Source organism: Haliotis cracherodii, unplaced genomic scaffold, assembly GCF_022045235.1.
Source record: "Haliotis cracherodii isolate W230 unplaced genomic scaffold, xgHalCrac1.p SCAF_15, whole genome shotgun sequence".
Classification (NCBI taxonomy): domain Eukaryota; kingdom Metazoa; phylum Mollusca; class Gastropoda; order Lepetellida; family Haliotidae; genus Haliotis; species Haliotis cracherodii.
Genome location: NW_027266270.1, coordinates 9,810,130 through 9,833,953, shown reverse-complemented (window position 1 = coordinate 9,833,953; position 23,824 = coordinate 9,810,130). Strand labels below are relative to the sequence as shown.

The 23,824-nt window shown below is 39.3% G+C and overlaps 1 protein-coding gene across 1 annotated transcript in view; it reads right to left on the bottom strand.

Moving 5' to 3' along the window:
• Nucleotides 1-14,284: 14,284 nt before the first annotated feature.
• Nucleotides 14,285-23,824, bottom strand: part of LOC139462244 (buccalin-like) — a 46,327-nt gene continuing 36,787 nt past the window's right edge. The window contains exons 2-3 of the mRNA XM_071243843.1: nt 16,251-17,729; nt 14,285-15,119 (exon numbers count right to left, since the gene is read on the bottom strand). Coding sequence (XP_071099944.1) covers nt 15,093-15,119; nt 16,251-17,714 — 1,491 coding nt within the window. The 5' untranslated portion in view covers nt 17,715-17,729 and the 3' untranslated portion in view covers nt 14,285-15,092. The remainder of the gene's footprint in view (nt 15,120-16,250; nt 17,730-23,824) is intronic.

Sequence of the window (23,824 nt, the reverse complement as noted above, 5' to 3'; positions counted from 1 at the left end):
GTGAATTATGACGCTATATAATTGTTACCCCCGTCAATGGATCAGAGTGCAATATTCATTCGCCTCCGTGGGGAGTATACAATCCAGGCTACAAGTGACGCGCAAGAAGGTTAACAGTTACATGAGTCTCATCCTACCGGGTACCCATTGACTGCAGAGCGAACAGAATCATATTTGGAACAAAGTTATTTGCCTAAGAAGACACCATACATGCTAAATGTGCATCAGCGTGGGGTGGGACAAAAGTTCTAGAAACTCCCATCTATCTAACAACTACTTTTCGCGATCAGCGCCTAGTAGCTGTGAAATAGATGCCCTAGGGAGCCCAATTTTAATGCCACTTTAAATGTGTCAACATATCCCGTCTGAACGGTACAGCCAGTCCTTTACGAATATCCAAATGTGCCATTATTCGTTATTAATTTTACAACATTAGGATTATGATATGAGATCGTTGCTTAATGATAAATATTATTTAGGAGACGGATTTTTGTTAAACATGAGCTATTTGTTAATGAATTATTTTGAGTCGAGTAGAAGAGAGATCGTTGACTCCTGTGTTCATAGTGGAAGGTTTATGTCTGTAACGCTGTAACCTAATGATATAACCTGACGATGTAACTGGATATCTGTCAACAGTTGTATTGAGTTTTGGCGCAGAGCACACACTATATCTCCGTTGTGAGTAAACCTACCTGTGAAACCATAACCATTTCTTTTGCCTCTGTTATCGAGCGCATGGGGTTTAAGTGAGTGATATTTAAACAGTTGATGTATGTACAAATAGACCGATGAAGCATAAAATGGGAGTAAATGATCCATGTTTAAAATGCAATTATAACATAAATATATGACCTTTACTAAATATGGTTAAAGAGGAAATGAAATATAACTGGTAAATTTGAATTGAATGTTGCTATGTAAATACTAACTCACATTAATGTGTTCCGGACAATGCTCCAATCGATATAATATAATCCTGTGCGCGAAAAGATACTAATGTACATACCTGCTTCTCCGAAAAATAGTGGGGGTAAAACGATTTTCCGGTTTTGTAACGCGACGTTATTTCTGGTCCGTGGGACCTGTGAAGATCCTGGTTAGAAAAGGCTTTCAGCAATCAGTGCTTGCCGTAAACGGCGACTATGCTTGTCGTAAGGGGCGACTGGCGGGATCGGGTGATTAGGCTCGCTGACTTGGTTGATGCATGTCATTGTATCCCAATTGCGTAGATCGATGCTCTTGGTGTCAATCACTTGATTGTCTGGTCCAGACTCGATTATTTACAGACCGCCGTCATATATACAGCTGGAATATTGTTGGGTTGGGCGTTAAACAACTAACAAAGAAACAGATCTGGTCTGAGGCCTTGAACCCAGTGTCCAAATATCGTTTGGACACAAATCCGTACTCTGGAGTAGTACTCATCTGTGTGCTTCTGGACTAAAGACACACCTCTTCCAAATCAGTGCATGTTTAATTACACCACATGACTGTATACATGTATAATTCTTGAGGACCGCCTCCGTGGTCTAGTGGTAGAGCGTCCGCCCGGGGTTCGATCCCTGGCCGCGTCATACCAAAAAGACGTTAAAAGATGGTACTTGTTGTTACCCTGTCTGGCGCTCGGCATTAAGGGGCTAAAACAAAGACTGGTCGGCTCGGAGTCATTATACTGTGTCTGAGTGGGGTATGTTAAACTGCGGCATGGTATCTCAGTGGGCTAGCACTATAAATCGGCATCAGTCCGGACTAGTACAAGCAGCCACACACACACACGTGCATGCACGTCGCCATATATATATATATATATCACCTCACCTCACCTTATTTCTTGAGATTTACTATTGTCTTTCTTGTATCATGTAGCGAGCAACCACTTGATGGGTGCAATATGGCGCTGTATAAATGGAATACTAATATTCTTTTGTATGTGCCGATTTTCATCATATGCTGTACGTGTTTCGAGGTAGTTGCTTGTAAGAAACAACGCGTTTAACACAAGTCATTCATTCTTGGGTTGAGTAGGAGGAAGAGCCGAGAGATCTAGTGTGACCCTGTGTGACCTGGCTGATCGTTGCACATTTTAGAGTTGTGTCCGCCATTTCTCCAAGGACTCGTCCATCGTTGGGTCTAAGCCACCACTGATTACGATCTTGTGTTGAATTATTTCCCTATATCTGGATACAAATGGAAAATATATGTGAAGTCTTACTTTGTTGGACCGCCTCCGTGGTCTAGTGGTAGAGCGTTCGCCCGGAGAGCGGAAGGTCCGGTGTTCGGTGCCCGGCCGCGTCATACCAAAAGACGTTAAAAGAGGGTTCTTTTTGTTACCCTGTCTGGCGCTCGGCGTTAAGGGGCTAAACTGAGGACTGGTCGGCTCGGAGTCAGTTTTCTGTGTCTGAGTGGGGTATTCATGTTAACCTGCGGCTTGGTATGTCAGTGAGCTAGCACTATAAATCGACATCAGACGGACTAGCACACGTCGCTATATAAGTGCATGAACGTCGCTACATAAATTCAATAATCTCGGCGGCGACGTTAAACGCCATTTCACCTCACCTCACCAATAGGTATCAGGTAACCAGTTTAAAACAAATCTGTAAAACATTCACCATTTTGATCTCTTAAGGTATCTAAAGACCCAATGGCCCAATAAACGTACCAACATGCATCTTAACTCTATTATTGAACTATTCTTTGCCTGGGCGGCCTTAAATCTCCCTGTTAAATATCAAATCTGACGGTGAGTAATTTTCAGAAAGCCATTCTTAAATTCTAAAATGTAGTTTTCAATTACTCCCAATGAGCAATCGTTTTATAACTAGACAAGCAATCCATCTGGAGATGTTGAAGTAGCAAGGTAAATCCTTCATCTCTGCATGTTCTACTGCCTTTGTTTGGATTTTTTACATTTGAAAATTAAATTTTGGGTAAAACAAAATGATCATTTCTGGCATACGATTGACAATTATTTACTTATTTAACGTCATTGCTTGTCAAAGCGTGATTTCTTATTATACAGTTGGTGGGCGATCTATCAACATATTCTTATTAAACTAATGTCTTGATCGGGTGCTGTATCAAGCGAGACAGGTTCAAGTATGAATTTCAGCTTCTTTTCCATTGCTTCGTTGAGACCTTGCGATAACGAAGACCGCCTCCGTGGTCTAATAGTAGAGAGTCCGCCCGCAGAGCGGAAGGTCAGACCGTGTCATATCAAAAGGTGTTGAAAGATGGTACTAAGTGATACCCTGTCTGGTGCTCGGCATTAAGGGGCTAAAACACGGACTGGTCGTCCCGGAGTCAGTATAATGTGTCTGAGTGGGGTATTCATGTTTAACTGCAGCATGGTATCTCAGTGGGCTAGCATTATCAATCGTCATCAGCCCGTAGTAGTACAAGCAGACACACATGCGCGCCCACACACATACACACACGCGCACACGCATGCACGTCGCTATATAAGTGCAATAATCTTGGACGCAACGTTAAACCCCGTTCCTCTTGGGTTCAGAAACTTGTGCCATTTTTAGCATAGCTGTTGAGTGAGCTATCAACCTATTCGTAGTACTATCATCAAATGGCCCTCAGCAGCAGCAGCTGTATCAACAGAGACAGGTTTGACATGGGAATATCAACTTCATTTTCACTGTTTCAATTGTTGGTGCACATACCGGTACAAAGGAAGAAGAAATCCAGAACTCCATCTTCATATTCATTGCATTTGCTGATTCACCGTCCTACTGTGCAGGCCAGAGGCATTGTATAGATGTGTTATGTAGTGAATATAAATATGACAGCCATATCGCGACGGGGAGAAATGGGCTTCAAAAAGCGTTCCAAGTCTTGACTCAAACTGGTTCGATTCGCCACATAGGTACAATGTGTAAAGCCCATTTCTGGTGTCCCCAGCGTGATATTGTTGGAATATTGCTAATAAGCGTTGTAAAGCCATACTCACTCACTCACTCACTTGAGGCCCTCGTCGTGACGAGAGAACGTGTAACTCACTAGGTTACCACTTCGCCCATGGGTTTGGGCGGTGAGGTTGTGTTAAGCACAAGACCACGCAGTCCCAGGTTCGATTCCCTACAGACTAGACCGCCTCCGTGGTCTAGTGGTAGAGCTACCGCCCGGAGAGCGGAAGGTCCGGGGTTCGATCCCCGACCGCGTCATACCAAAAGACGTTAAAAGATGGTACTTGTTGTTACCCTGTCTGGCGCTCGGCATTAAGGGGCTAAAACAAGGACTGGTCGGCTCGGAGTCAGTATACTGTGTCTGAGTGGGGTATGCATGTTAAACTGCGGCATGGTATCTCAGTGAACTAGCACTATAAATCGGCATCAGTCCGGACTAGTACAAGCAGCCACACAAACACACACACGTACATGCACGTCGCTATATAAGTGCAATAATCTTGGACGCGACGTTAAACCCAATTTCACCTCACCTCACCTCACCTCACCTCACCTCACCCTACAGACTAATCTGTGAACCCCCTGCTGTGATATTGCTGAAACGGCGTAAAACCATACTCACTCACTTAAGTAGCAATGTCAGAGTGTTATATGTATAAAAAAGAAGGAATGTCATTGTATCATTTGCTTGATAACGGATGCAGACATCTGCTGCTCAATGTTGCGTGCAACTAATTAAGTTATGTGTAATCTATATCTTTGTGCGACTTGATTCAAGCAAATGTGTCTGTTTCGTGTTAGACTAAAACACATGGTGTAAAAGCAGTGGCAATCTTAATCAGTTTCGGGTCTTATTGAGTGATTGATTGAGTTCAACAGTATTTCAATTATATCACGATGTTCGATTAAAGGTGAATAAAAGTGACTAAACTATTTTCCATAAAAATAACACTCTTGTGCACTATACGATTCCGACTATATCATAAGCATGTGTTTGTCACGGGTGCCACCGTTGAAAAAGGATACGCTTACATTGTACACTAAGATCGCACATGACAAAGTTAGGGAAAAACGTCATTCCTTGAGCTATAGGGCTTGTTTACACAATTTGGTAACTATAGATACGGTAACATATCCATGTACAGAGGTTCAGGACAATTTGTCAAAAATGAAAGCAAATGCAACCTGAAGTTTGTCGAACAGAGAATTGCAGTGGACATCATGTTTGTCACTGATTCCTCAAATTTGAAAGCTTTTACTGAGGCCTTCAATGATTTGACCTCGATAAAACAATATGTGAGTCATATGACGTTTTTTGAAATCTTCGTACAAAGAGTATGTCGACTGTACCTCATGAGTTGTGAAATGTGAACCCTAACGGCTGGAGGTGTGGAATATTGCATAAAGAAAATGCCCCGGGGGGTTTCAACTTCTTGTCTAAATCTCGTATCCCCCTTCCCAAATATGGTCGATGAGTAAGTCCTGCACTTATGTATTTTTTTCCCAGTAAACTTCAGATGACATTTGCTTTCAGTTTTGACAAAATGTCTTAAATTTGTTAAGGAAGAAATGTAACTACGTCTATTGGTCACCTCTTTAACTGACAAATGGCCTATGGAACATGGAATGAGTGAGTGAATTGGGTTAAAAGCCGCTTTTTACAGTATTCGAGTTATATTACGGCGTGTCAGTTTAATGTGGGAGGAAAGCCCGAAGCGATGCAGGTCTTAGACGTTTACCACTTCGGGGAAACCCACAAGCACAGGTATGCTGCTGACAAACCTAGAAACATAATCGGGGCGAACCGAGATTCGAGCCCACAATCATATATTTCTGGCGAACCCAAGGGACGCAACTCTGCACAGCGAATTACGGCGCCTTAGACGACTGGGACTCCCGTGGGCCTCCCGTGCCCCCAGAGACTAAATGAGGACCTCAAGGGTACAATGTTTGACCTGGCTGATTAAGGAATAATGAGTTTTTCGTGTTGTATATACGCTTTGGTGTACAAAGTTGATTATTCAATGTGTTTGACAAAATGGTTGTCTTCAGAGATTGAGTTTCTGAGAATTTACATTTATTAATTCAACTTGTCTGAAATGATTTCGGTGAGTATAACAAAGGTCCTTCATTGATTATATTTATGATTATTATTCATCATTCAGATATGTATTTGGTATTTGCTGGAACCAGCAATATATCTCTCTCTGTACGGATTTATATAGAGCTGTGGAATCAAGGAAAAAGAGGGATGGACATACATACATCTTCGGGCTTTCGCTTCCAGCCAAAATTTGATTTTACTGATGCATTGTTTTAGGCAGATTTCTTTTTCCGATTTCACACAGGTCCCATATGTGACATTATTTGATGTCACTTACACCAAGTTCTGTGATCAAAGAATTCATGTAGCGATGCTTTTTTATTATGGCTATGTTTGATGCCTTGCTTTCAGCAGAGATTTCTTATGAATATGGATAGTTATTTTTGTCGCTTTTATTGTCAGTTGGACATACTTTTATGTTGGGCTGCCAGACGTCCAGTTGGTCGGAACAGAATGCGTTTATTCCAATTCTGTTTGCTCCTTCTAAGTTTGTGGTTTTACCGATAACAACATCATGCATTCACGTTACCCACTCTGAAAAAAACACATTCAACATGTTTACCCCTTCGATTGTTTCATATTTTGGCTTTGGCTTAAACAGCATCCATACTGATTTTAAAGCTAGGGTCAATTCGTAACCGACTGTTCGCTATATTTTGAGACATATTTGAATAACTGGCAAATGTTGTGTTTCTCAATAGAGAGGTGATTACATGACCAACAGGTTGGTTGAAATAATATGACTCTTGGCAGACGCAAGAGTTTTCAAGATGAGCCGCAAAAGTTCTGCAACACGTTCCTATAATTGAACAACTTCAGTGAATTGGTCTTCGTGGTGAAATATACTACTGTCGACGGTTCCGGGAATTTGAAATATTGTGGGACATTTGAGTATACTGATATTTTCCCCGAGAGTTTGAAATTAAGGACCTTGTGGTCTTTTTTCTGATTTATTGTCGTTTGTGTATCTGGATTGGTCAAACGTTTCAAAGCCACACCAAGAACTATACTCTTTACAAAGTGTACCTCAGATATGGTGTCGACAAATGTAGAATTGGAACACACGATCAAATGAATCTAATCTTTGTGTCCTCAGTTCGAGTATGATGATGAACACCGGATATGACGAAGTTAAGGTTATTCCGAGATTAGAACAGTAAAATCTGTACTTGATGGTACACAAGTGTAATATATATTGAATCGGGAGGGTGCCAGTCACATTATTCAGCCGTGGAATGCTCATGGAAACTTGTGTGACATAACTGATTGCTGGTCAGAGCTGCAAACAATATATTCCTGATAGAATAATAACAGATTTCGATTCGGTATTCCCAGACACCTTTTAAAGACAATTTTATGGTGTCTGACTGACTTGTTCATACCCAACCTCAACGTTATCTAAAATGATGTCAAGTTCCTTGTCGATCTCACAAGAAACAGTATACATATTTGTCTCTTTCAGAAGTTTGAAAACTTCATTTCTCTGAATACGTAGTACTGGTACAAAAATTATGCCTTGAAAATAGCTAAACTGCTTACTGCGTAGTCCTATAAAATAGATGTTCTCAAATTGTTTTCTATTTTAAGTTTGAGCAGAACAATTGTTTTCGTTTACCAAGTTACATACCTGTATTGAAATAGAGAAACCGAAATCGTTTATTGAAAGACATGTTGTGAAACAAATAGTTCCTCAATAAGGTCAGTCACTGTAACAGTGCGTCGTAGTACATTTACTTCAAGAACGGTACATTAAAATAGTCGACACGATCAACGTGACGGGGATATTTCCGAAGTTGTCAATGAACATGTGGCGATAAGGTGTTAGTCATCATTGATTAACTCATTGATCCTTCAGAGGTGATTATAAATATGTATCAAAAAGATACTGAAGTAAATTCATAGGTTGCTGTGGAATGTTAATGACTGTCACTGTCAGTCAAGGCACGGGTCAAGTCAATAGTTTGGGTGTGAAGTTCTCCATTTTGTCCTAGAATGGATTGCAGCCAAGATATTGGATTACGAGCATGCACACAAACACTCTGATCAGGTTCAAATACGTGCCAGAACGCTGAGTTGAAGATTAACGTTGCTAAATGATCACCAAAACGCTCTTGTATTCATCCGAGCTACGGAATTCCTAGGAGATTCCCCAGAACTGTGTAAGTAGTGATTCAGGGCTTACGTCTACGTCTCATGAAAAACATAGCAACGTCAAAAGGTGTCAGATTTGCGATTATGTGACCGACCGAGCTGTATATCACATAAATACTTCACAATAAATAATATTACAGAATAGACCCGACAAACCAGTTGATAGCATGGATGACAAACCGCTCCGTGAAGGTCTACAAGGATACATATTGTAACCAGTTAACAATTTTAGTCTGATTTTACAAGAACGCTTTACGGGAACACACTGTCTGGAGAGGTTCTGTGCTTATTAATTCACAGAACCAAAGTGCTGATTTCCCACTCGGATTCCTGACGGCCTCCACTGCATACTTACCCCCAGTGCATTCGGCTATCCGATGCCACATAATCCTCCGGTTGCCCTCTTGGTGATATCCGTCGCCAAAATGCGTGTATCTGCCACCAGACACCTTTACATATGCAGATAACAGGTCTTCCCAAACCGAGTAGTTGGCAGTGGATACCTTGACGGATACCTTATTTCCGGATGCACGTTGATGGCAATCAGGAGCTGTATCCTCTTGTGAATACCTGGATACGTTTCGGGAAGTATCTGGTTTACGGAAAACACCCCTTTTGGTGCAGTGAACAGTAGCGACAATTAATGTGCACAGAAAAACAGCGTAGATGGATTACACCCGGAACAGGCATTGATAACTATGTGCGTTTATGGACGTTACATTGTAGGTAAGCTTGAAGTGTTAGTTTATCGCACGATGACCCTGGTTCGATCCCCAACATGGTTGTAATGTACAAAACCCATCTGTGTGGTCTACACTGTTACATACCTTGAATATTGCTGAGCGTAGCGTAAAACCTCACCCACATATTTCGTTTAACAAACATGCGATTAATGCAAGTATATGAGTACTGATCATTGGTGAACAAATTCGAGAAACAATCCGCAAACTCGTCTCATATTTATGGAGACTGGCGTCATAATTTTTCGTAATTCCTCCACAAGTTAAAGTCATTTGAAAATGATGTTCAGATCCGAAAGTTCAACGATGAAAGAAGTGTTGTAAAATACCTAATTCATAATCCTCTCGAATTGATTTCCAATACTGCTGTTATGCTTTACTGATACCTCAGTTCCCACGGCTATATGTTCCGTTGAAAATGACACATGCCAAATCGAATGATAATAACTAATCATATTTAGAAGATATTACAGGGAATCCGAGCTAATTGCCTTTGGCTACTATCTTTACACAGCATTCTCAACCCTTTATCGGTTGTTAAAAATATTACCTCGTTGACATTGGAGTCGCATTCCGATTAAGAGATTAAATATAGCTGATGTTACAGCTGGATGATAAAAAAGCGTTAATCGATAGGCAGATCAGGTATAGGAGAGTCATCTTTTAACTGTTTAGTAATTGCGGCGCTATCAGATATGTTATAAGTAGTAATAGCTTATTGACTGTTCCAGTTAAGCATTATGTTAAATTATGTAATTTCGTAAATGTTATAGACTTTATAAATATGATAATGAATATGTAAACGTTATTTGAAATAGTTTATCATAAAGTACATTCAATGATTTATTAATTTTATCCATGACACATGTTCATGATCGGCTATAGAAATAACTTTTATCGTCCATAATTCGATACGAATGTCCATAGGATTTGACTACGTCAAATAATTTAAACGGATGATTTTCACCGCGGTCAACATCGCACCTGCAGTTTCCTTTCCATAAGGAGACTTTCGATATACGGCTTCTTGTAGTCCTCTTCCGGATTCATGGAAACTCATGTCAAACAAATGTATGTTTGTCCAATGCATTCCGTTTCTTTAATAGTCTTACCATCCGTATACATTTGTATTCTACTTTTGACGCAACACATTGCATGCTGTCAAACCCACGAAGGCCATTTCTAATCATTAATACATTCCTCATTCCCTGGTTTCTACCCTGGTCCTTTTAACCCCCTTGGGTGTATATTTGCATGCAGTCGTATGTAAGATGATGTCTGATTCCATTGGGCATGAAAGGCCAAATAGTGGAGCAAGTTATATGAATGGATCACCAACAAGCAGTGATGAGGTTCGTGAAAGGAGGACTAGGCTCAGGACAAGTAGTAGTCCTCGCAAAATCGTTTGAAGTGCCTCAGAAATCACTTGTGTGTGTACCTACTCACATTTAATGACCGTTGTCAGTCATAAGTTATTGATTATCTTAATAAGACAGTATCAGCTGCACATTTGACACACATTACAATGTCGGCATCGTGCCTGGAAAAGGGACGCTGATATTGTGGCATAGTTCTTCTTCTTAAAGTTATACAATTATACGGTAGTTTAGTTTACAACAGCTATGATCTGCACATTCATATTATACATGTCTGAAAGTGATTGGATCGGGAAAATCCTTACTTGCCGTTGCCTTAATGATATATTTTGACCTTCAATCTGTGGGGAATGATAATTGACTTGTATGTAAAGGAGTTTGTGAAGGGTGCCACTAGTGGGGTATGATCACCTCTTCACGAATACCTAGTATCATCGCTATTTGATGGTGATTCATAAACACATGCTCATAATATAGTCGGAATCTTACAATCGACTCTGCTTTTGACTTCGCAAGAATATGGAAAGGGTTTTGTCGCTTTTATTTCAGTATGACATCCCATTAAGCAGGTATTAGCGATAGTTCGAATGACTATAATAACATAATTGTAAAACATCTTCATGTAAGCCTCCAACGCAACTTATGTGTGTGTCTTATCAAATTTAATTACCTAACTGCATACTGTCTAAGTTTCACAAGATGTTGGCATATTGCCTGAACTCTGGCTACAGATTTTGAAACATAATTCCTTTTTAAATGATAAACGATGTCTACAAAACAGTATACAACCGTGTAGCCTAAAGTTCCATCCTTCATATGAAATCGTTTGTTTTTCGTTTATCAATGTTGCAAAATTGGTGCCGGTGTCAGTGTAAACACGACATTAACCATAAGTTACAGTTACTTCGTTGTAATTCCTGATTTCAGATTTCCCTTTAATTCCTGGAATGTTGGCGACAGAATACTGTTGCGAATTGAAGGTAATGAGGTTTAACGTCGCGTCGAAGATTATTGCAATTATATAGCGACGTGCATGCACGTGTGTGTGTCTGTGTGTGTGAGTGTGCGTGGCTGCTTGTACTCGTCAGGACTAATGCCGATTTTATAGTGCTTGCCCAATGAGATACCATGCCGCAGTTTAACATGAATACCCCACACAGAAACATTATACTGACTACGAGTCCTTGTTTTAGCTCCTTAATGACGAGCGTCAGGCAGGGTAAGTATAACAAGTATAATATTTAATAGTATAATATTTTTTGGTATGACGCGGAAGGGAATCGAACCCTGTACCTTTCGCTCTTCGTACAGACGCTCTGCAACTAGACCACAGCAGCGGTCAAATAGTGTTCCTATCATTGCAACAAAAGATACAAATTTCTTCTTTCAAAGGAGGAAGTGAATCATGTGTATTTAGAAAATTGTCTTTTCTATTAAACATGAGGCAAAAATTATTTTAAAGAGAATGTATGCAGTGCCTTAATCAACAATGTTAACATGATTGCTATGATCGTATATGATGTACCATTTGCACTGGTTTACAGCAGACAGATCCAGTCACTGCACCGACAGCAAACACCTGTTTACTTGTCTGAACGATATGTCAAGCTTGTCTGAACGATATGTCAAGCTTGTCGTGGCATTACAAGCCGTCATATGCTACACGGCTTTACTGATCCCAGATTGACAGTTTGTACTGAAATGTGAACATTCCCGTGATGAAACAAAAGACGACGGCAGTAAATGTATGTGTGGGCTATATCCCAAAGTCAATCTTTGCCTATTAATGTCAGTGAACTTTCATTCACGGAGGCAGCTCTTCCATCTTGATAAAAAATAGATAAATATATAAATAATCCTGCATGTTCAACGAATGACTCCTATCACTCATAGGCACAAGGACTTGGCTGGTGGTTTAGTCTATCCAAGACTTGGTCTCAACATTCAAATAATTAATGTCTAAAAGTCACTGGATCGTCGAAATAGTAAACGTAATTATGCTTTTGATTTGACATCGCATTAAGCTGGTATCAGTGATCGTAAGAATGACGAAGTAATTACATTATTGGGATGTATCGTCCACGTACAACGGTTTTCAAACTGACATGCAATGCCAGTAATAATGTGTTTCTACTAATGGGGTCAGTGGATGAGGGTTATACCGATGTGGTAATGGTCAAATATGCCCTCGGACACCAAAAACTGGCTGCAGACTTAGCACCAATGACAAGAATAGATCCCGTAGTTTTTACTATATGGCAACCCCCATACATCTATGTGAGAGTTGAAAGATGTTGGTTACACAGTTGACTTCTATCTAAACGTATATGAAAAAAAAACATATTCATATATACATGCAAATAATTACATTGTATGTGATTGAAAGGCATTTCACCAAGCAACGTTTTTGCGTTTGTTTCCATTAACCGAAAAATACTGACCGCGCCCACCACCACTCCAAATTTTCTGATAAAAGAGAGTTTGAGACTTGTATTGTGTTATTGCGCTTATTATTTCGTATCGTTGTCCACTATTGTTATTCGGTTGCTAAGATGTCTGTGAAGTTACTGCTTTTGACTTATGTTTAAGAACTGACATCAATATATTGTCAGCGGAGGCATGAACGCAAAAAACCGGTGTGCACACTTTGCGTAAACCCTCTGCCCTGATGTGCACAGTGTTCACATCGGTTTTGACGTTTATAACTCAATGAACGCAAACAAGATACTGATGTTATATCTTAAGTGTATCCTACCGAGTTGAGTTAAAGTTCATTTACCGATATCTTTACAGTTTTCCATATCAATTCATAAGGATTTATAATCGACGTAAAAATTGTGAGAATGTGCGAGAAAGATCAAATCCCCCCCCCCCCCCCCCCCCCACCCCCACCCCGCCCCAACATACTTTATCTTCTATGATTTTTACTCACTGCAGTGTTTTATTAGTGTACGTTAAACAACTCCCACTCGTCGTTTATTTCTATGATATACTTGTCTGTCTCTCTGTTTAGGAGGCGTTGTAGGGTCACGTTAAATTTTTGTTTGTCCTACGTAGGACTTAGTATCTTCTACGTAGGACTTAGTATCTTCTACGTAGAACTTAGTATCTTCTACGTAGGACTTAGTATCTTCTACGTAGGACTTAGTATCTTCTACGTAGAACTTAGTATCTTCTACGTAGAACTTAGTATCTCCTACGTAGGACTTACTATCTCCTAGTAGGACTTACTATCTCCTACGTAGGAGATATTAAGTCCTACGTAGGAGAAAGTTATTCTAGTCCATACTAAGTCCTACGTAGGAGAAAGTTATTCTAGTCCATACTAAGTCCCATGTATGAGATAGTAATTCTAGGCCATGCTAAGTTCTACGTAGGAGATAGTAAGTCCTACGTAGGAGATACTAAGTCCTACGTAGGCGATACTCAGACAAAAACAAAATTCACCGTGGCCCTACTTCACTGTCGCTGTCTGTCTGTGTGTATTATATATAATGTATGTAACGTTAGGTCAATGTTTGACAGCTATTTGCATGTATGTGCTTCAAATACCGTTATTCCTCAATTCCGCGAAAGAATATATCCGATAATCTCAACGTGATAGCATAATGTAGCGAAGGGAAAATTGGTATGCAAGTACATGTAAGTACACGATAATTTCAGTCGATGCGGAAATAACTACACACTAACGTGTACATGTCTGCAGGAAGATTGCAATGATAGATCATTTTATCATTTTATCGGTAGATATCATTTACATACATATTTATGTATGTTAACGTGCTCCACATATTGGTTATTTGATTACGTCCAAGAACGTATTTGTGTAGTTGCTTATTACTCTCATAAAATGGATTCACTCGGGTAAATTCAGTTCATTCTAAGCATTAGCATGAGGTTAATTTGTTTAATCAAAGCCCATGCCACTATTAAAGATCACAAACACACATCCTTTTGTGCGCATGCTTTAGGTTTAATCGTCACGTCATGTCATAATGTTCGCCTAAAAACTTTGTTAGAGAAAGTTACTCTTAAGTCGTAGATAAAATATTATATTCAAAATTACTTTATTCAGATCAGTATTTACATATTATATACATGTCTAAGGCAATAATTAAATTATTTCATATCTTCTGAAAATAAGCATGCGACAAACCAAATACAATTAATGCAATCATTCGCTGATTTGAAACCCGGAGCGGTTACGTCACGAATAAAACATAACATGAAAGAAACTTCGTTTTGATTCTACGGTAGAAAAGTTGTAAAACATAATCGGTTAAACAAAAAAAATCTTCATCTAAATTACACAGAAACATAATAACAAATCATACTTGTTATGTGAAAACGAACCATGTTACCAATTCATTCCCGTGTTTTTTTTAACATTAAAATAGCTTATTACACTAAAATAATGACAGAATGATTTTCAGTGAGATTATTTGCTGTATTTACCGAAAGTGTCATGCCAGCAACACTACCTATCCTCGAAACACCCTTCAACAAATTATTAGGAAGAATGAATGATGTCAAGGATCCCAACGTCATAAACGACCTTGAAACACAACGGTCACCCAACAAATACGAAATTACTCAACGTAAGTTTATACGGTACAGGCAGCGTATACGACTGGGTTGAAATCAGGAGTAGACTGCGGGGTCGTCCAATGGTATGATGGTAGAGAACTATGAAAATCACTTCCCTTGTAAATGGACAAAGTCGAGTTATGTTGGATTTGTGTCTGGAGGACACTTACGTTGTGTCGCCAATTTCTTTTCTTCCACTTCAGAAAGTATGTTATTAGGATGCGTCTTGGGACGAGAAATTCTGAAAAGAAAAAAAATACATCAGTAACGACGATATAATGGACTCCAACATTTTTGTAAGAGAAAGGTTCATTTATACACATTAGAGATAAGACATTTCCGTTTTGACGTAAGTGATATCCTTTTTACCGCTATGGCATTCTAATTGAGCACTTTGATATGGAAATGATTTCATTGGCACCAAAAACCTGTTTTGTTATATATCATTATTCATGCCTGTCTTTTTTACGGTCTGTAAATATTTTAAGATGAAGAAAACTTTGCAGCGTACTCATCCGTTATGTGTTTCTTGAAGCTATGTAAACACCCAATAGCTTATAGATCTATGTATATTCTCTTAAGTAAAACTTAACCTTGTATATCATGATAAATTTTTAGAGGAACTGACGTCCAAAACCCGTTACACATTTCGAGACAAATATAATGTATTAACCGCATTTCAAAGGGCCTTTTAATCATATTTTATATCCAGTTTGACAATTCATTGTCGGTTCGAGGCTGGCGTTTGATGTGTACGTTAAGTGGCAGCTTGAACTATTTCAAATCATAAACCAGAAATAATGACGTAGATGCCTTTCTAATAACAATTCTACCTCACGGGGAATGCAAATAAGCGAAACAATGTAATAACGGGGTGCCAAGGGGCTTTTTCCAAACTGCATATTGAGCGGTCTAAAAAAGCGGAACAGACACAGTGTATATCCCCAGTGGCTTAAGAAATAACATTTTGCAATCCACTTAATCTCTCTTTGGTTATTAAATTGACTGTCCCATAGGCAATGTCTGTCTTCGGATGTAAATATTCAAACATCGGAAAGTGATGGATAGAATAGATTTTAACAATTTACTTGTGACAAAATACAGTTTTATAATGCAAAATGCTTGTGTACTTAGCAAAGCACAGATGCAGTTCACTCAGTATATTTAATCGCAATAAAACACATTCTTATTATGAAATATAACGACCTACCAATACTCAAACGTGTACCACGTGATAAAGACGACAATATCTGCCAATTACAGTTACGAAGCAATACTGTTGTATCACTGAATTAATGTTTTCATCAGTATGTTATGCAAGATTATATGTGGTTGCAATGACTTGTCGTCACCAATGCTTTAATGTACTTACGTCTGAGTCTACTTTCTCAGCTGATCTCTTGCCTAATTGGGCAGCATCCATTCTCTTTCCCAGTCGTGCTCCGAACATTCGTGAGTCCATTTGCCGTTTTTCCCGTTCAACATCAGAACCGTCCCTTTTCCCGAGTTGTGCATTAAAGCCATAGGAATCCATTCTCCTTTTTCCAAGTTGCCCAGCAAATCCAAGGGAATCAACGCCCCTCTTTCCAAGTGTTCCAGCAAAGCCAAATCCATCCATGCCCCTTTTCCCAAGCTGCCCGGCATATCCGAGACTATCCATTCCTCTTTTGCCTAGTGTTCCCATGAATCCATAATGATCGACACCACGTTTGCCAAGTTGACTTGCAAAACCAAACCTGTCAACGGCCTTTTTCCCTAACTGACTTGCGAATCCCAGTTTGTCCATTGCCCGCTTCCCAAGTTGACTTGCAAATCCAAACCTGTCCACAGCCTTTTTTCCCAGCTGACTGGCAAATCCAAACTTGTCCATACCTCGTTTACCGAGTTGACTGGCAAATCCGAACTTGTCCATACCTCGTTTACCGAGTTGACTGGCAAATCCAAACTTGTCCATACCTCGTTTACCGAGTTGACTGGCAAATCCAAACTTGTCCATACCTCGTTTACCGAGTTGACTGGCAAATCCGAACTTGTCCATTGCTCTTTTCCCAAGCTGACTTGCAAATCCAAACTTGTCCATGCCTCGTTTACCTAGTTGTCCAGCATATCCCAAAGGATCCATTCCTCGTTTACCAAGAGTTCCAGCGAAGCCCAGACTGTCCATTCCACGTTTACCGAGAGTACCGGCAAAGCCCAAAGGATCCATTCTACGTTTACCAAGAGTTCCAGCAAAGCCCCAGTGATCCATTCCTCGTTTACCAAGTGTTCCAGCAAATCCCAAAGGATCCATTCCTCGTTTACCAAGAGTTCCAGCGAAGCCCAGATTATCAATTCCTCGTTTACCAAGAGTTCCGGCGAAGCCCAAAGGATCCATTCCACGTTTGCCAAGAGTTCCAGCAAAGCCCAAAGGATCCATTCCACGTTTGCCAAGAGTTCCAGCAAAGCCCAGAGGATCCATTCCACGTTTGCCAAGAGTTCCAGCAAAGCCCAGATTATCAATTCCTCGTTTACCAAGAGTTCCAGCGAAGCCCAAAGGATCCATCCCTCTCTTACCTAACCGACCTCCAAAGAGAATTGGGTCAATACGTCGTTTTCCTAGAGTTCCAGAAAAACCTAGTGTGTCCACTGATTGACGTTTTTCGTCATTATTGTTTGTAGCATATACTGATTTACTCACATCCTGGTAATATCCATCAGTGTCTACATTGTCTTTTACCTCACTTTCACTGGCCTCATCTGGTGTTTGTGGAACAACTACGTCTTCGGCTTGGGTTGATGATGCCAAAAGAATATATGTAACTAATCCCAGGCAGAAAGGTGTCATCCTTAACAGCATCGTCCCTAGGTTTACCTGGAACAAATAATACATGTTTGAACGGATACGGTAATGGAATATGGACCGTCAAATATGTTGGTTAAGTTCCCAAAACTCTTTTGCTTGCGATGTAGTTGAATTATGTCATCAATGCAGAAATCAATATCTTGTAAACAGAATCATGTTACAGGATAGATTATTCTTAACGACAGGAAAAAGTTGAAATTTTCAGCAACTTTCTATAAAATACTGATCGGCTAGTATCATGTTACTTTTAATAGCTTATTACAGGACCCACGTCCCACATTTATTTCTCCTAAAGACTCTTACTCTATCAACAGATGGGTTACCGTATTCGACGTAATAAGCGCCCCGCTCTAATAAGCGCCCACAGCGATATTTGCTAATATATTGGCTAGGGAACAATCCCAATTGGCACCCCTTCCACTTGATCAATGTACACAAGACTTATCTATTCGTGTATAATACGCACTTGTGTGTGATATGCATCCTTAATAATGGGCAATTAAATTTTGGAAAAATATAACACGTATAATAAGCACGGACGTTTCTTTCGTATCATTTCAGGCTGTCAGCATAAACCACGAAATTTACGATCTTTCCACTAAAATTTTATTCTAATAAGAACCCCCTATTTTTTATTTTGAGAGCGCCCTGGGAGCTTATTACGTCGACAACGGTTTATCTTTTGAGATATGTTAGGCCTAGAGCTTGATGGGGCAGGTAGACAGACGTATAATGTATATTGCAACATTATATCAATGAACATGTTCTTCACACCACAATGATCCAGACTAACAAAGTTTTCTCATGACTTGTTATTTAGAATAGCTTACGACACGTCGGACCATTACTACCGTCCAAAGCTGCCTTTTAAAGATAAATTGATAGTCAGTTTTCACCAATGATTTTACAACGATCTCGCAAGGTCGGTCTAACAACACTTTCACCCAAGTTTAACAAGAAACACGAAGAGTTGTTAAATGAAAGGTCTCGAATATTATTTGTGTAATCATTGGAAAGTTATGTCCAACACATACTCCTAGATATTTATTTGTCAGGGAAATATGAACCATCAAACATTGATATAATACCATGCCATGGTACTGTTTTCTAGGTTTCTGAACTAACCTTTGCACAAATGTATCAATGTATCAATACATGTAATGTATGTAACGTAAAATGTGTTTTCAAAGGAGAGGTGAAACAGTCCTTTGTTCACAATAGATCATGTCATTTCGACCACGGAGGTATATTATATCATCCAGTTGAAGTTATACTTTAACGTAAGTTAATATATGCAGTTATCTACAATGAATTTATATTATGTTAGTTTAAATACTTTAGGTACGAAACAAAGAGCTAGTATTAATATAGTCACCACATAAAGAAATGCGTACCATAGAATCATAGTTCATAGATGTTTCAATGAGATGTCACATATGCATGTGATGCATTTATGAGCGTCGGTTCACGGAACATACCAGTATGTTCGTTTTTTGCATCAAACCAAACTAATATCTCTTGAATATGAGCAATTCTTCATATATTAACCAACATACACGCCGCAGTTCTTTTGTGGGTGATCATATATCCAACCACATGCCTTGTTTGTTCGTAACAGAAGGGCGCAGGCAGTACAACCATCTCGGGGGTTCCAGGATTGAAATGCAATATTTAACCTGTTTATACTCAGAATGTCTCCACAATATTCGTGGTTACAGTTTCCCAAAAGCGGCACACACCTTCCGTCTGAGCAACTGTGGGCGTTCAACGTCACACTGGCAGTCATGATTACTAAAATAATTTTGAAAGTGAGGTTAATGCCAACTCAAACATTCCCACATTAATATTAACACTTTTAGTTGCACTATTGTAGATAGACTACCTTGAATTTAGACATGATCACGGGTTTTCAGAAATACATTTTCATTATATTTCTTACACTAAAGTCACTTAAGTGTGGGGATGATCCGGGACAAAACAGGTCCAAAGTACATGTACCTGAATCTTGTCAAAAACAGCTATAACGGGTATCGGGTGGTCACGCTCTCAATGACTCGGATCGTTGCCGTAATTGCTTTCAGTCACCGGTTACTTGTTCCAGACTAGATTACACAGAACCCACAGTGATATAGATGGAATGATTCCAAATGCGTTAACTCACTCATTCACGTCCAATTAATCCTACTCATATTATCTCGAGGGATTCGGCTCGCATTGCCAATTGTTCTCATGATGAGTGGTTTCTGAGAACATCATTATGGCCCAAGTGATGACAGACCTAAGTTGAAGAGAAGCAATTCACTGTCAAAGCTACTGGCTCATCCAAAGATTGTTCATGTCTTTACAAGGTGTGAGATGAACCGATGTGATTGGCATAACCCACTGATAGTTGCGTTCATGGTTGACGTAAGGTCAGATACATAAAGGACGCATGTCGTAAATAGGTGTCAGTTTGACACATGAATCACGTCTTCCTCTTCTATTTGAATTGAGGGACAGGGATAGCAATGTCACGGTGTTGTTATTAATATGATCTGTCAATCAGAAATGATTTGAGAGCTTGTACAAATCTCGTTATGCAGTCACATGTGCTTCACATGCATGGATTTGAAAAACGTTAACCATCTTTAAAGCATATTCATGTAAATGTCAAGGAATGACAGATTATGCATGCTATGACACTCAAAAGGAACCAGACACATGAATATTGCTTCATTTGTTGTATTTTTTAGAAATACATCATTTATGGCTTTCAGCTCTTCTAGTTCAGTTGTTTTCACCAACCAAGAAGCTAAAAACATTTGTTTAAAATTCACCCAATTTTGGTTCTTGATATTCTTATAATGTAGATATGTTCATGACATATGTGATCTACAGCACTTACAATGAGAGGTGTTAAACAGCTTGTTTATAATAACGATTAAGTACAAGAAGAATCAATACTCCAAACCTACAAAAATATGTCGCTCGACCATTTATCCACAAGCGAGAAATAAGCCACTGGACAACAAGACGTTTCCAAATTATTTAAAGCCGAAAATATGTCTTTGATGATATATAACTGCATTGTATTCCATGTACCAAATAACGGACTAACTTGTAACGAATTTTAGAGTGTACAATGTATTGTAGGTCAGTTAAAATAAATGATCCATCGCCACGACTGAATACGGAGATGCTGTCGCATGTAAAAAAAATATGACCTCCCGAATGTCGATTCATTTAAACAAATAACGTCAACATCGAAAAGAATCAGTCGCAATCATCCTCCGAGACAGATTCCACTGAGCGTTAAAAGTAAAATAGTGGTAAAAATTACATGAATTGATCACTTCAAATCAGTGATGACACCAGGTGTTCTCGAAATGGGTTATTGGAATGCGCCCAAATGGAGCTAGGTATATGATTATGGAATGTCTTTAAGCATCCTCTTGACAGGCATAATTCTCGGAACATTACATAAGCGAAAAAATTGTAGATACAGTTTGGTCTATTTCGAAAACTTGAGTTGGTATTCGCTTTTGTGTAAATGCGTTTTGTTCATACACTTCTCTTTCGAGGTTTGCAGATGTGAATGCCACGTTAGTTCTCCATCAACAGAGCGATTATTCACTTTTCTACTTTGTCAAATACCATTATCCCGAATCGCTATTAATAATGATCATCCAAAAAAATTCTATGAAGGAGACCTTTCGTGAAACAAATATTTCCTGAAACTACAGATTTACGCCAATGATTTTATGTTGATTCTAAGTCCTTCGTGTTTTATATTGATTGTTTTTATCATCTTTGTTTTTTTTCTGCATGAAATGGCAATAACAGGTACTCAAGTGTCAATTCCCTGTCGACTTGCGATTTTCGTAAAAGCATGTTTAGGAAACATAATTCGAAATGATTGTGACTATAAGGTGATCAGCCGTACCTGATCCAGGTAATTTCCAATCAAGTGGACAAATTGAAGAGATTGTGTTTGAAATAGTGAACGGAATGGGTAATAATTTGATTTTGAATCTAAAATAGAACAAATATAGCCCACATGATTTCTTTCAATATTTTTCAAATTTGATAGAAAACTGCCTCCGTTTCATCTAATGATATAAAGAGACGGCGATAATGAGGCTTCATCTGAAGTGTTTACCACTGCCAGAATGGTCATCTTAGCGTTAATATTGTTATGGGATCTATTTGACAACCATCTGCTTATGTCCACATACGTCAGTTATCGGTGCCAATCATGTAAATTGCAGCAAAACACTAAGACTGATGAAGACATGGATCGATGGCTTAAGTGATGTCCAAACAATCAGGCTCAACAGATCCGTTATTCGACACAACGTCCTAATCCTTCAGATGAGGTTGTTATGAAGGGATTAAGTCAACAGAAGTTGACATGGGTGTCGCGGCATCCCATCGTCACAAATGTGACGTGAACTCGTAGGCTTGGGAGTGAGTGTTTTGGGGTTAACACCGCTGTAAACGACGGTTCAGTTTTGACGCTTCGTGACAGCTTCATGTGGGAGGAAAGCAAGAAGTGATGAAGGTTGAGATGTTGATGATGATGCCAACCAGCACTGGTATGGTACTGATGTACATATAAACCAAGGAACATAATCAGGGCGAACCGTGATTCGAACGACCATAGGTTTCTGGGACGAGTAACGTGCGCAACTCTTAAGCGTGAATTGCCGCTCCCTATCAACTGTGTCAACCGTGCCCTCTTTAAACACAGAACAGGTGACAAGATCTGTGTTATTACATCAAAGAATATGAGAGGGTGGAACGGCACGTATGTTGTGGCAGTTACAGTCGCCTGTTACAGAGACGTGATTTGGCTGCAAGCTGTGTACATTCCGTACGTGCCGTGAGCACGATCGTCCCGAGCAAGCGTGCCGCCATCTTTTTTTCCAAGTGCATCATTGTTTTTAACAGGATTTACCAGGCTGTCAGCATAAACCACGAAATTTACGATCTTTCCACTAAAATTTTATTCTAATAAGAACCCCCTATTTTTTATTTTGAGAGCGCCCTGGGAGCTTATTACGTCGACAACGGTTTATCTTTTGAGATATGTTAGGCCTAGAGCTTGATGGGGCAGGTAGACAGACGTATAATGTATATTGCAACATTATATCAATGAACATGTTCTTCACACCACAATGATCCAGACTAACAAAGTTTTCTCATGACTTGTTATTTAGAATAGCTTACGACACGTCGGACCATTACTACCGTCCAAAGCTGCCTTTTAAAGATAAATTGATAGTCAGTTTTCACCAATGATTTTACAACGATCTCGCAAGGTCGGTCTAACAACACTTTCACCCAAGTTTAACAAGAAACACGAAGAGTTGTTAAATGAAAGGTCTCGAATATTATTTGTGTAATCATTGGAAAGTTATGTCCAACACATACTCCTAGATATTTATTTGTCAGGGAAATATGAACCATCAAACATTGATATAATACCATGCCATGGTACTGTTTTCTAGGTTTCTGAACTAACCTTTGCACAAATGTATCAATGTATCAATACATGTAATGTATGTAACGTAAAATGTGTTTTCAAAGGAGAGGTGAAACAGTCCTTTGTTCACAATAGATCATGTCATTTCGACCACGGAGGTATATTATATCATCCAGTTGAAGTTATACTTTAACGTAAGTTAATATATGCAGTTATCTACAATGAATTTATATTATGTTAGTTTAAATACTTTAGGTACGAAACAAAGAGCTAGTATTAATATAGTCACCACATAAAGAAATGCGTACCATAGAATCATAGTTCATAGATGTTTCAATGAGATGTCACATATGCATGTGATGCATTTATGAGCGTCGGTTCACGGAACATACCAGTATGTTCGTTTTTTGCATCAAACCAAACTAATATCTCTTGAATATGAGCAATTCTTCATATATTAACCAACATACACGCCGCAGTTCTTTTGTGGGTGATCATATATCCAACCACATGCCTTGTTTGTTCGTAACAGAAGGGCGCAGGCAGTACAACCATCTCGGGGGTTCCAGGATTGAAATGCAATATTTAACCTGTTTATACTCAGAATGTCTCCACAATATTCGTGGTTACAGTTTCCCAA